Raw genomic sequence first — 14513 nt, 5'->3', positions numbered from 1 at the left:
TTCTTAAGCAAACCTCCCCAAATGCAGCTCAATCCAGCTCCAAGCCAAGGATCAATAAGTAATGGTGCTAGGAAAAATCAGGAGAGTGCACTGGTAAGTTAAAAGTAATCACTTTATAAAAAACAAAGTAATATCCACATACATTTAGGTTTAGAGATCCAAGCTCAATTAAATAGAAACCATCACAGTTGTGCTCTGTCTAGCTCTATCTCTTTCACCGGCTCCGGACGTTACAAAGTCCACAGCAGGTAACCACGCCCAGGCATCACCCGCCAGGTCCGGAGCCGGTGAGAGAGATAGAGCTAGACGGAGCACAATGGTGACGGTTTCTATTTCATTGAGCTTGGATCTCTAAACCTAAATGTATGTGGATATTACTTTGTTTTTTATAAAGTGATTACTTTTAACTTACCAGTGCGCTCTCCTGATTTTTCCTAGCACATATATATATATATATATATATATATATATATACAGCAACTCCTAGCATGCAGCGGCACTCAGGGAAAAAAACTCATGGGTATTCCAAACAAATAGTGTTTATTCCATGATGATACAAAAGAAGATCCAACGTTTCGGGGTGCTAACACCCCTTTGTCAAGGTGAACAAAACAGAAGGTTTAAGACCTCACTTTTAATTGGATGAATAACAAACTCCTTTTTTTGTATGTTTTCTCAATTGTTTTAACAAGAAAATAAATTGATAATTTTTATATATAAAAATACTACACCATATGCAACCTTTTCTTTCTGTTTGCATGTTTACTTGCCTTTAAGGAATTCTCTGGTTTGAAGAATTTTGGAGGAAAAGTGAATCTACAGAAATATAAAGTCACTCAAAGAAAACTTTCTGGGACATTTGAATAGACTCTCTTATTACTCTCCTATATTGCAATTGTTATTACATATAAGGTGGCAGCGCCAAAGTTATATTCAAACTTTTATTCTATTATTGTATAAACTAGAGATTTGCAGATTTTTGTTTGGCCACACAATTATCTTATGGCACAGTACATGGTGGATGGCATAATAAGTTTTGGTATCACCCAATGTGGCACTGAGAACTACTCACGCACACCAAAGGAAGCATGGCCAAGATGCCACATCTCCTGGTGTATGACATTTTTGGGGCATGACCACATGTCATGCCCCCATTATAATCACATTGGCGGCTTGCTCAGCGCTTCGGGAGCTCCTGGGTGACCCCAGATTCTTCTGGCATCATCGCTGCTCAGTGACATCATTCATTAGGCTGGCACCAAAATAGCAGTACAGTTCTACTATTTTGGTGTCACTGCTTTGGAAACTGTTAGCTGATGCAGTACACACCCATTAATGATGTACTGGTTATCATCATCCTAACTACATTGTTAATACTCCCATTAATAATCAAATAGCACTATCCACATAAGATAATAAACAAATGCTATAAACCCCTTAATATAATGTTAAAATTATACTGCCCACTTTTAAATTATCATAAATTTATTTGGCCCTGTCAGTATATTCAGGAAAATAATGTTTGACCCCATAAGATAATTATTAATTTTGCAACATGAATCAACAAATAGCAATTGCCTACATAATTAATCAGTGTATTTTGCCTGCTCTCAAGGCAAAGACCAGATGGGTGGAGTTTGGAGGATTAAATTGTGTAGAGGGACTGGATTTTCAAGCCCCGCCCACCTCAGTACATACGTGCCATTAGGTGGTAATTTGGGAAACCGGGACTTAATCATTCTTACGTAAATATGGGAAATCCAGAAAGGGAGGTAGAAGGGGAAGGTAGAAGTAGAAGATACGGTGTGACTGTGGTCCCATGAAGTACAACATCAAGGTCCTAGTCTGCCTACTTTACCGGGTTGGCTGATCTGCTCTCCTGGGAGTGTGGGAGTACACCTTGAAATTCAGAGCAGCCACACTCTCACAGGAGATGGTTCTGCTCTCTTAGCAGTCAGGATGGTCTCCCTGTAATTCGCCAGTCACTTGTACATTCTGGGACAGTTGGCAAGTATGATATATCACCTTATTTGCATTGAAATAGGTTACACTTTAATTTCTCCAGTTTCTCTGTTACAAATAATGTACAGCTATATTCTTCCGTTCATGTTCAGATTTGCTTTTTACAAGTATATTGACATTTTGGTCACCACCAGGTTAAACAAGAATGTATTTCTATATTCATCAGAATTTCTACACCTTTTAAAAGCAAATTGCTTCAAATGGAGTCCCCTGCTTGGCATATTTGGGTTCTTTCTTATTAATGGCACTTAAAGGGCCCACTCATCTGTCTTCAGGCATACTATTTATAGTGTAAATGTAATATATATGGATTGCCAAAGAGACGCAAAAAAATTGTAAATGGATCAAGAATATAAAGTATAGTAATACATGTAATTCCTGTACAATGAAAATACCTAATTGTTGTTTTGGGTGGTTTGACGGGAATGTCAAAATTGTGGACACAAAGATGAATAGGAAATGAAATGGGCAGGGTAGCCAATCAGAACAGTGCAGTATTAACAACAGCACAGAAAATGACCGCTCAACCAACGCCTGTTTGCCCATGGGTAAACTAATTTGGGTGAACAAGTGGAAGGCGCTTACCAATATGTAAGAAACATTAGCATCTCAACAATAATGACATAATGGGGGAATGCTATGAGGCTCCTGACAAATAGATTGTAGTGTCAAGCGCACGTCGATTTGAGTTCTGTACATTTTGTTTGTGGAGCAGCGGCAGTAATTATGTAAAAATGTATTGTAAATCTATTTGCTGTCTCCGGAATCTATTGCCTATTTACTACTTCTAAGTAGGTTATAGTTTATCATTATTTTAATTTAATATGTTAATATTCTGTACATAAAATGTAAATGCATAAAAAACTTCATCTTCTCTTTCTCTCTTCACTTTCAGTTAATAGTAATGGAACTGTGCCAAAGCTGTGTAATTTGGAAGAATTTCACTGTAAGAATCAGCATTGTATCCAAGAAGGATGGAAGTGTGATGGAGAAGATGACTGCCTAGATGGGAGTGATGAAAGCGTTGAAGCCTGTTGTATGTATTTGTGATTTGGAACTTATTTATAGATGAAATCAAGCAGTGCGTTTCTATAGTATGTGCTGTACCAGTAGGTGCTCTGATCTCCTAGATAACAAAAGTGATATAGAGGACTAGACTTGTACGGCAAAACCAATCAATCTATGTCTTCCACTGACGAGATCTACAGTACCAAGATCAAAACACGCTGTCTACCAGAAGAATCTATAGCTGTACATCTCTGTATATATCTATGCTAGCAAGATAGCGTCTCTACTTACATGGTTGTCAGCAGTTGCAAGTAAGCAGTGATTTGTTTATGTCTACCCAGAATTCCTAGCGTGAGGTTTAGGGTTTTTTTTTTCTGTCAGATAATTTAATGTATTATAAACTAGCTATGAAAATGTGAATAACATCTGTTATTAAAAAATAAAAATACCAACAGAATAATTAGCAAATCACAACAATTCCTTTGACACATTAAAAACCAAAATATGGGGACTATTTCGACTCAAACGCCGTTTTGCGAAAATTGCAGACAGCCGGTTATCACATGCGCCGTGATTGCATCGTGCATGCATGGGGTTTCACTATGTGATCGCATCCTGGAGGGATGCAATCACTATGTGATTGACAGGCGGTGGGTGGTCGGGTGTGGCGACGCGGCGTTTATGGGAAGTGGTGCAGTGAATGCAGGCGTGTCATGGCCGTTTTTGGCCTGACTGGATGGTGTCACCTGCATTTCCTGCAATTGGATACATGGGGTGGTGTGCCTGTATACGCAGCTTGGGTCGTAATACAGGGGTCTACCTCTATTTCCCGATTTCTGCGTTGCGATTGCATTTGAAATGCAATTGCAATGCAGGGTGGCACTACACATGCTCAGCGGCCTTGTCCTGTGCTGGGCAGCCCCCAGCATACAATTTTATCAGTAGCAGTTTTGCGTTTTTAGCAAAACTGCTACTGAGTCTGAATAACACCCAATAGCCATTCATTTATTTTAATAATTAGATATATTTTTGTTTTCATTCACAGACACAAATGTACAGTATATTTAATGGGTCAGTGTCATCCTTGTGTATTTTGAGTATAAATTAGTTTAATATGTAGTGGTACTTTATCTCCGTCCACTTCATCTACGTTCAAGTCTTAGTAAATAGACCCCATAATCACTTCAGTGTTCATTATGTAAGCATGTAATATTATAAACAGAAGAGGGCCTATTATCCCATATATCTGTGCACTATTTGTTACCATTTACAAAGCAAGTAATAACAGTCTATAAGATGCAGTGTGGTTGGGCGACCTGTGCAAAAACCTATGTTTGCTGAAAAGTTGTGCATTGCCTAATTTCCCTATCTGTAGCATCATATTCAGCATTGCTTAAGGTCAAATGGATCATAAACCAGTATCTGTGACACATAATGCCAGGCGCAATGAAAAATAATGAGGGAGATTTACTATATGCAAGCTAATTGATCAGCACAAAAGTCTGGATTCTCAACTGTAATTATAGAATTCTTAAATATACCTAAGACATAAATACAGAAGTAGAACATTTATAGTACATGTATAATGTATCTGCATATTGTGGATTGCTGGATAATAGTTCAGTAAAACAAAATAACCTGGTTTGGGAATATTGTATACAGCACAGGTAGAGGGAAATACCTTTGTCACTTAAGATAGAATAAAAGGCTAATTTTACTTCTACCCATATTTTTAAGTAATCCCTTCCCACCTTACCTGAATTGTGGTGTAACCTTTGGGTCCCTGTACACTGTCCTGTTGGGGCCCCTGATTAAATCAGGCATGGGACCAAGATCCTGAGTGGCTGGCTGTGTGAATTTACAATCCCACATTTAGATATTAACATTTTTGGTAATTGTGGTGCAATAGGAAGGAAGCAGGAACGTTGCTATATCCTACTGCAGAAATAGGCCCTTGTCTGATATTGACTTACTGTACATCTTCTATTAATTGTATTTATAATCTTTCCATCTTTCTTCTGTGATTTTCACCCACCGCACATGTATCCATTGTTTGGCTGATGCATTGAGATTAGTGGTTATGTCCTATCAAAAGTAAAAAATTAAAGTACTGAAACTGTTCAGTACAGATGTAAAACTCCTGCTAAAATAAACATGTCTACTATTTAAACTATCACAAATGACATACAGTATATGCTGTAACCTGACTGTGACAAATTCCAGTAAGACTGGCTAATTTAGCAAGTAATCTCCACCCAGGGCTGTCTCTAGACAATTTGGCTCCAAGTGCGAACACTAACCCCCCACAGACATAGTAGAAATATATATTAATATAATATTATTGTAATGCCCCTTTCATCATATTATTTATGACCCACACAGTAATGCCCCTTGCATCATAATATTTACTGTATGTCCCATGCAGTAATGCCCCTTGCACCAAATTATGCCTACACAGTAATGCCGCTTACACCATATTATACACCACGCATAGACCCTTATACACATTACGCCAGGCAGAGTCCCTTATACCGGGGGGATGGGGAAGAGAGTGAGTCCCCCATACTGCCTCCCCACAGCAGCTATATCTCACTTACATTACTTGTGTGGCCTCAGCAGACCAGCAGCCGCCTCTGTGACCCAGAGGTCCCGCAGTACAGGACAAGGGGAGGGCAGGGAACGCACTTCTCAGCATTGCCCTTACTGCTGCTCTGCTCAGATGGCACCCATCCACTCCTCTGCAGCATCCCTTAATAACACCACAGGTGCTGTTGTGATGTTGTGACATCACAAAGGAGCCACGTCATTTTGCGTAACTCCACCCAGCAAGCAGAGTACTATGGGTGGGAGAGGGATGTTATATGTGCAGGAGCCGCATCGGCGCCCAGCGCGATTCCATGGCTCGTTTGCTGCTAACGGCCCTGCCTTCATCTCCTTTGGCAGATACTCATTAATGCTATTTTATGTTAATCAGAGAGATTTAATAGAAAAGGTAGTAACAGAACAAATAAATATGGCCAGTGCAGTTTAGGAGAGTTCATATGAATTAGGATGTTGCAGAAGTTAATTTTTTGCAGTTTTGTTTTTTGCAGTTTTGCAGTAAATAGTATCTCAGTAGTTGTACTTATTTAAATAATGATAATAATAATAATAATAATTTTGTGGTTGCTCACGTGCTGATTCGAAGGCATGCTTAGAAAACCAACTGCGCGTTTCAGTAGGGTCTTTACTGTAAATACTCCAGACCACCTTCATGCTCATCAGCCAAATCTCACTCACCCCCGAGTTAGATAATGTTGGCACCCAATGCAGTTGCAGTCATTTTAATGATACCTAATAGATTACAGTAATATGGAACAAACCGGAAGGATGGAGTACAGTTATATAATGGTAAGAGGGTATTCAATTATCTGCTGTAATTTGCCGCAGCTAATTGATTCGCCCCTGGCGAATCAATTAGCCCTAATATTCAATTAGCCCTGATACCCAGCATTTATCAGGGATTATGCTTCAGGTGCCTCAGGCATCCGAAGCATAATCCCCGATTAGCAGTCCTCAGAGCTGGCGATAATACAGTACATGGCTCTGGATACTTATCTTGGATACCATGTGTTATCGCACGAAAATTGGACATTTTTCTCCCAAATTAAAACAGGCTTTTAATTGAATAGCTTGATAATGACTATCAGTCAAAAATCGCCTTTTTTTCATGGAGAAAAATTATCGGGGCTAATTGAAAACCGTCTTAGGTATAATAATAACTGTACAGTATACTGCAAATGCAATTATGTGTTTTGCGCAGCCACTACTATTAAAATCATTCTGTTCAAAGTTACATATCAGGTCCACTTTAACATGAGTAAATAAGTATTAAAAAGGTGTTAATGTTATTATTTTTGTCTTTGTCTTTTGGGGATTTAATTTATCTTTAATGAAGTTCAGTTTCTCTACAATCTCTTTTAATTGTAAAGTGATTTAAATAAGTTTGCAAAATAAATGTTTAGCTTAATGTGCATTCAGTCTGTTATAGTAGTGCGCTGCCACTTGTGGCTTCCCTTCTGCAACATAAATCACTAAATAGCTTATTACCATTTAGCTGTTAACAATATATAAATTATGAACCATTGTTTCTAGAATTAAAGCTCATCTCCGTGTTGACAAATGACTTAGTACCATTTATTTTCTTTCTAGCAAAATATCATTAAAAACTAATTTCGTTCTTTTTTTCATTTGTTAATACAAAATAGATGTAATATAACACACTCCTTCATTGTGCTGCACCGTATTACATGTATTGTTTTGTTATAATTTGCAGGCAGCAAATGCCATTATACACTTGACTCAAGTGTTTTAAATTGATTCTTTGTTTTTTTAGTGAACTACAGCTGTCCAGGAGATCAATTTAAGTGCCAAAGTAACCGCTGTATTCCCAAGAGATGGCTTTGTGATGGAGCAAATGATTGTGGAAATAATGAAGATGAATCCAACGTGACCTGCTCAGGTAAGAAGTTTAGTGAATCTCTGCCGCCCGGCTGCATAAAAAGGAGACTGGTCACACTCAACTAACAATGATAATAAGATTATTGCTCTTTAAATTAATTACAAAATCTGGCCCGCTAAGGACAAAATAGAATTCACGCTTCTATCTTTTCCTTATGTCTGACTTATCCGTCCAAAGTAATTTGGAACCTAGTCCCTCCATATGGACTGAGTTTTGGATTAAACAAACTTGTTCACGCTTGTGTATTTTTTGCCTCTCAGGTCTTCAAAGCCTTTGGCCATGAAACCTTCTCGATAGCAGCTACAAAATAAATGTTAACTGTGTATTTTCTGCTTAGCATCCCAATTCGATTTTTGTGAGAGCAACATTGGAATCAGTCTTATCAGGGCTGACAGTCATCATGGTTTATAGCCAGCTGCTCTTCTAAGCCAGTACCAAAATGATTGTTCTTCCTTGTTAGACAGAACCTCTCTCTCCTGCCGAGGGTCAGATTAAACACAGATATGCTTAGATAGACTTGAATAACAGCATGTAGTCTTTAAAAAGGGCATGCAAGGTGCAGCTGGAAAGGCACAACACACTGTGGAAATCCCTGAGCGATAGGTAGGAAGTAGTTTAAGAGCCCTTGATGCTGTACATTGCTTTATTTAAGGCTGTCCTTTACATTGTGAGTAATAATAGTGGACCCCCACATGTTTATTTCCCTCTGTGTACCACTTACTCCTCTATTATTATGTTGTCAGTCAGAAGAATAGGAAAGTGGCAAAGACCAAGCAGTAAACAATGGAAGATTAAAAGGAAAAATTATAATGTACTCATTTCTGCACTGATGTATGGAGAGTGTCTGTACGGTAAACTGAACTGTGCTCTTGAGTCAATCCCATGACCAGTTTCTTGCTTCACTGTGGAACTACAGCACTTTATCAAAGTAACAAACAAACAAGGTCAAAAGGAAAAGTTTAAATATAACATAAAACCATTTTTATTCTTCCTCCTATGTGCATGACTGCTTTGTGCAACCCATTGGCAGTTGCTGTGGGCTTGGCGAAAACATTTTGCCTATTTTTTCCCAATGTACCAAAACTGAAAATTTTAAATTTTTGGTATAATTTAAGATTACTATAATTTGGTGAAGTTACAGTGTGGATCAGGGTGACTACCCTGAATAGGTGACATTAAGATATCAGACTGAGGGGCAGGTCCACTGGGATCAGAAAGTAGATAACTGCCTTGGGGCATTCTCAAGACGCTCCGGGTGGTTCCGTGGCAATTTTCTAGGTTGTAAGGTGCCACGGGGGAGCATTAGTGCTGCCAATTAGGCTCTGTGCCCTGAGTGTTAGTACCACTTGCCCATCCCTACAGTCCTATATACTTGAGGAACATGAGTCCAAACATTCAGTGGCACATCCAACAATCCAATTACTTTTGTTCACCTCTTTGTGGATGATTCTGAGTCATGGGCAATGTCTGACACAGTGGAACAATTTGTTTAATCTGGGAATGCGTCAAAGTCACGCTTCATATGCATGCAGATACAGTGGCAAACACAGGATTTCAAGAGGGGTGTTTCCAAATGCAGTTCACAATCTCCCACTCTGCGGAACATAGGAGCAAGTGCAGAAGTCTGTGGGAGCAGTTGAAGAACCTAGTAACAACCCTGGACATTAATGTAAACATTGTTTTTTTATACATTGGTATGGAAAACAGTAATAATATTTAACAAAATAGATGGTCATTAGTATAGGCTGTATCAAACATTTAAACAATATAAATAAGTGGTTGGGAAAAGGTTAAAAAAAATATAAATAAATGCACAAACATAATAGAACCAGTATTGCACTTTCTAAGTACACATTCTCCAACCTTATGGTAAGGATCCTGCCTCTTCTTCCTTGTAGCAACAGTACAGGTCCAGTGCACTGATTGAGGTCTCAGATCCACATATACAGCAAACTTGGAATAAGAAGCTGCTACCACTGGACATGTGCAGCAGGTCTGCTCTGTCCTTTAAACTGCATGATGTGGCAGCAGCACTATTAATTGTATTATGCATTACTATTTTTGTCATAATTTTAGCTACTTGCCAAGAGGTGGGGGGTTTCGGGGCAACTGGAACACCCCCGCTCTCCAGCACACACACATACACACACACACACACACACACACACACACACACACACACACACACAAAAACACATTTGCCTATGAGATAGCTTGCGCACTGAGTCAGAGTTGTCACTGTGGCAAATGAGAGGCGCATAGTCTCGGAAATGTTTTGGAAATGTATCATGGGTTCCTGGGCAATGATAGGAAGGTAGCTTAGCAGACACACAAAGATGGTCCATCTATGGCAGTGGTCTCCAACCTTAATTGGGGTGTAAGCTACTCGAGAAAAATTAAACCTCCTGAGGAGCTACTAAAGTTTTTGGAAAAAAAAAAGCCGTACTTGAATGGTTGCTGGCGTGCTCTCTGTGTTAAGACTGGACTCATGGGCAACAAAAGTTTCTGGCGCCCCTCCCTTTGCTATATTACAAGTAAAGAAATAGCGCACACTCCAAAAATAGGGTGTGGCCTCACTGCAAGGGGTGTAGCATTGCAGGAAGAGACTACCTTTTACCCCAGTTTTGCAACCTGCACGCCCAGACATTGGCCACCACAGGAAAAAAAAATCCTGATTCATGCCCTTTACATTATTTGTAATTTTTCCTCCTTATAGCAATGCCCCTTACACATTATGCCACACATGTTATGCCCGTGACGCATTATACCACACACAGTAATGCCACTTACACAATATGCCGCACACCATAATGCCTGTTACAGGTAAAGCCATGCATCACAGTGCTTCTGACACATTATTCCACACACCGTAATGCCCATGACATATTATGCCACACACCGCAATGCCCGTGATACATTATGCCCCACACCATAATGCCTGACACATTATGCCACCTACTGCAATGCCCTCAATACATTATGCCACACACCATAATGACCATTTTAAATTACCTACTCATTGTCAGGGGTCTCATGCTCATTGCAAGGGGTTTCATGCTTGTTGCCAGGGGTTTCATGCTCTGGGTATCCTACTTGTTGCCAGGTGTGTAATGCTTGTTGCCAGGAGTGTAATGGTCATTGCCAGGGGTTTCATGCTCTGGGTTCCATGCTTGTTGCCAGGGGTGTCATGCTTATTGTTGCCAGTGGTCTTGCTGCCTGTGGTGTAATATTCATTGCCAGGGGTGTAATGCTCTGTGTGTCATGCTCGTTGCCAGGGGTGTAATGCTCTGCGTGGCATGCTCTTTTCCAGGGGTCTTGTTGCCAGGGGTGTAATACTCTGTTTGTTATTCAGAGGGGGGGGGGACTGCTCAGCACCAGAGGTCCATATCCAGAGTGTGCAGCAGCAGCAGAGGAGTGTGAGATTGGTGGCACTGCTGTCACTGAGAAGCCGCCGGCACCACTGCTGCAGCATGACACATTTTTATTCAGGGGGCACAGGACTCCTACAGGCAAGCAGGACAGTAGGACTAGCGGAGGGAGCCTCCTCCAATTCCAAATACGCTGTGTGTGGGGTGTAAAGGAAGTACCGGGAGCGCCAGCACTGAGCGCTCCCGGCACCTCCGGGTATTTATAGCGCTGTGCTGCATGACAGCCGCTAGAGGTCAAGTATGACCTCTAGCGTCTGTCTCCTCCGTGGCGGTGGAGTGCTAGGGACCAGACGGGGGAGTCACTTACGGACTCCCCCCGAAGTTGGGCAGCGGCAGCAGCCAGCACGGGTCGAGCAACCCGTCACTTGCGAGCGACGGGTTGGCGACCGCTGATCTATGGAGTATATTTACTAAAGGATTATTTTCAGCAATTTTTATTTATTTCAAATTGCTGAAAATCTCTAAAACTTGATAATGGGTTCCAGGGACTGAAAAACACAGCAGATTTTTTTATATTATTTTTTAAATTTTAATACATGTGTGTTTTAGCCCTGGAAGTACACCATCGATTTTAATAGATTTTAATTTATTTTAAATCGATCAGAATCAATCAAAATCAAAATCAACCATTAGTAAATATACCCCTATGGGCATGTTATTGGGAATTGTTTACATAGGAGGCCATATTCCGTTGGAGAATGTGCAACTGCCATACAGGTTAATTTGCTATCAGAAGGAGTAACGTACTTTATTTATGAGCAGTACATTGAATATTTAGCATTTTATAAAAAGAGCTGCTAGACATGACATGCTGTGTACAGGGGTTCACTACGATATGCCGGCGGCCAGGCTCCCGGCGACCAGCATACCGGCGCTGGGAGCCCGACCGCCGGCTTACCGACAGTGTGGCGAGTGCAAATGAGCCCCTTGCGGGCTCGCTGCGCTCGCCACGCTACGGGCACGGTGGCGCGCTACGCGTGCCACACTATTTCATTCTCCCTCCAGGGGGGTCGTGGACGCCCACAAGGGAGAATAAGTGCCGGTATGCCGGCTGTCGGGCTCCCGGCGCCGGTATACTGAGCGCCGGGAGCCCGACCGCCGGCATACTGAAGACCACCCGTGTACAGTACTGGTTGTATGCTGGGACATAACACAAGATACACAGATAATATTTGGCTTTAAATCTAAGTAATAGACGTTATACTTTAGTCGACCTATGTAATTTTGGGATATTGTGTAAATAGATTGTGTATTTGCTAATTACTAATTGTTGAGCTGCTGAAAAATATTTAGATTTTGCAGCTTAAAATGGTTGTCCTAGTTTTGCAAATAAAATCCTTCCCCCAGGAGCATTTTCAATCTCTGGGCTCTTCATCTGTGACCCATTGGTCCTGTTATTTTCTATAGAATGGAGGAGGGAAGCTATTGAAGAGACCGGATGGATTTGCTCTGAGCGTATGGCGTTTATTAGCTGCCAGTACCTGGTGTGTGGTGGAGGGAAATCTAATGTGGAGCTTGTGGAGCAAGTCTTGCATGTTTTTGCTGTGCACATGCTCCAGAGCCAAGTGCATGCAAAAGTGTAAAAACTTTATGTAGAGTTATATGCATTTTTGGAAACAGGCTCATTAAACCTAGTTATGTAATATTCATATGTTGTTATTATTATGTAAAGGAAAATCTATTTGGTTGTACACATTATTGGTGTGCATTTGAACCAGACCTATCCTTGGTGGCAATGAGGCATCTCAAAGACGTATGCTTATTCTGGAGCATGCTCAAGATGGTAAAGCTCAAGGTACGCTCCACAAATGGGCATACATTGACCCCTATGTGTTCTAATTAGCTCCACAAAATAATTTCATACTCCAGAGTTATGTATGTTTTCATGCTTTACATTCACAAATAAAAAGCCCATTTGAAATCTAAGAAGCTCTTCTCTGTTCAGAAAGTTCGATATTAAGTCTAAAAAATTCATACCCATGGTACATATAGCATTGATTAAAGGAATTAAATATAAAATAAAGGGGTGCTAGATTTTTCCTTTACTTAATTAAAACATATAAAGATTACAGGTCTAGGTTTAATGAGCAGTGAGCCACATTCATGAAGCACTAAACCTTGCGCAGTTGGTAGTAAAATTTATGGCTAAACCCTTGCCTTGTATAAAACATACTGAATGAGTTCTGAATGTTAATTGCTGTTATTCTGTACCATGGATTAAGTGATATAAAGGAGCAATTCAAAGAAAACCCAAGAGTCCTTAACAACCACTGTCTCAGTCTGGTAAGGGTCCCCCCAGGGAACATCTTCTGCCCTGTGAGGACCCTGGACATAAGACCTCTAGAAGTTTGGACCTTGTATGCACCACAGGATGTAGCCTAGTGAAGTGAAGGTGTTGGCAGAGTGTTGCGGTGTTGGATAGGGATGTTAGTCCACACAACGGCACTTAACCAGGGTTATTGGTTTATTCATATAACAGAGATAACAGCTTGTAGTCTATAGAAGATGTTCTACAGCAGCAGGAACTCACATGTGAAGCAGTACAGCGGTGACACAGCGTCTTAGTACACACAGGATGCGTCTGCATACACACGGGGTGTGGCTCCAGGGTAGACAAGGTCACACACTGGGAAGAGCAGAAGCTGCATGTCAGGAAGAACTCTTTCAGTCTGTGCACTAAGCACCTCCTCCTGCACTGAGCTTGACACTAGGAGGGAAAACACTAGAGCAGTGAAGCTGCTTCTAGTGCTGGGAACGGAGACAGACCACAGAGTGATCCACTATCTAACAAAAGGTAGGCTTCAACCTTCTCTGTGCTAGTTCTGGGCATGAACATGTTAAAGTCCCAATATATTGACTGCTAGTGCAAATGAGACTTTAACCTGACATGCAATAGTTGTGCAGCATGTGACATAACTAAGTGGCACAAGTCTGGTAGAAAAAACATTAGTATACTGAAAATTCTGGAGGAAATAAAATCTACCTTGTGGCACAAAGTAGGTGGGCTGTCACAGTTAAGCAACCCAAACCAAACCAAACCAAACCAAACCAAACCAAACCAAACCAAACCGTAATGTTGGTAAATATATATAATTTTCAATGATGAAAAATAACTGTAAACACATTTAATATACAGTAATTTACCTGACCAGTTTTCAGGGCCTGATTAAGGGTTCCAGCTGCCCTAGGCTAATACAGAATTGGCCATTTCCCACCCCTCTCCCCACCACCAAATTTTTCGCTCACATTCAGCTAATAATCTATAACAGGCTCGGGTCTCAGCTCCTTTCATATCGCCACTTACCGCCCTAGCAGTGCTAGCAATGGTGGCAATAGCATCAGTCACAGCCTCGGCAGCGGAGCCAGCAGTGGCTCTCACAGGATCTCCTCTTCCCGGCGTCCATGCCTCGGTGATGCCAGCAATCCCAGCAGGCACCACTGCTCCCACAGTTCCCGGGGGAGATCTCACATGACCTTGCTCGACCCCAACTCTAGTGGCACCACGGAGTGCTCCCATCCCAGCAAACTCCATTGTGCCGGCGCTGCACCCCCCA

The 14513-nt window shown here is 41.1% G+C and overlaps 1 protein-coding gene across 1 annotated transcript in view; it reads left to right on the top strand.

The window, feature by feature from the left end:
* The window catches only part of LRP1B (LDL receptor related protein 1B), a 1835733-nt gene that overhangs the window by 785160 nt on the left and 1036060 nt on the right, over positions 1–14513 (top strand). The window contains exons 16-17 of the mRNA XM_063932605.1: positions 2918–3058; positions 7406–7531. Coding sequence (XP_063788675.1) covers positions 2918–3058; positions 7406–7531 — 267 coding nt within the window. The remainder of the gene's footprint in view (positions 1–2917; positions 3059–7405; positions 7532–14513) is intronic.

This window comes from Pseudophryne corroboree, chromosome 7 (genome assembly GCF_028390025.1).
Source record: "Pseudophryne corroboree isolate aPseCor3 chromosome 7, aPseCor3.hap2, whole genome shotgun sequence".
Classification (NCBI taxonomy): Eukaryota; Metazoa; Chordata; class Amphibia; order Anura; family Myobatrachidae; genus Pseudophryne; species Pseudophryne corroboree.
This window is presented reverse-complemented; position numbering and strand designations above follow the sequence as displayed.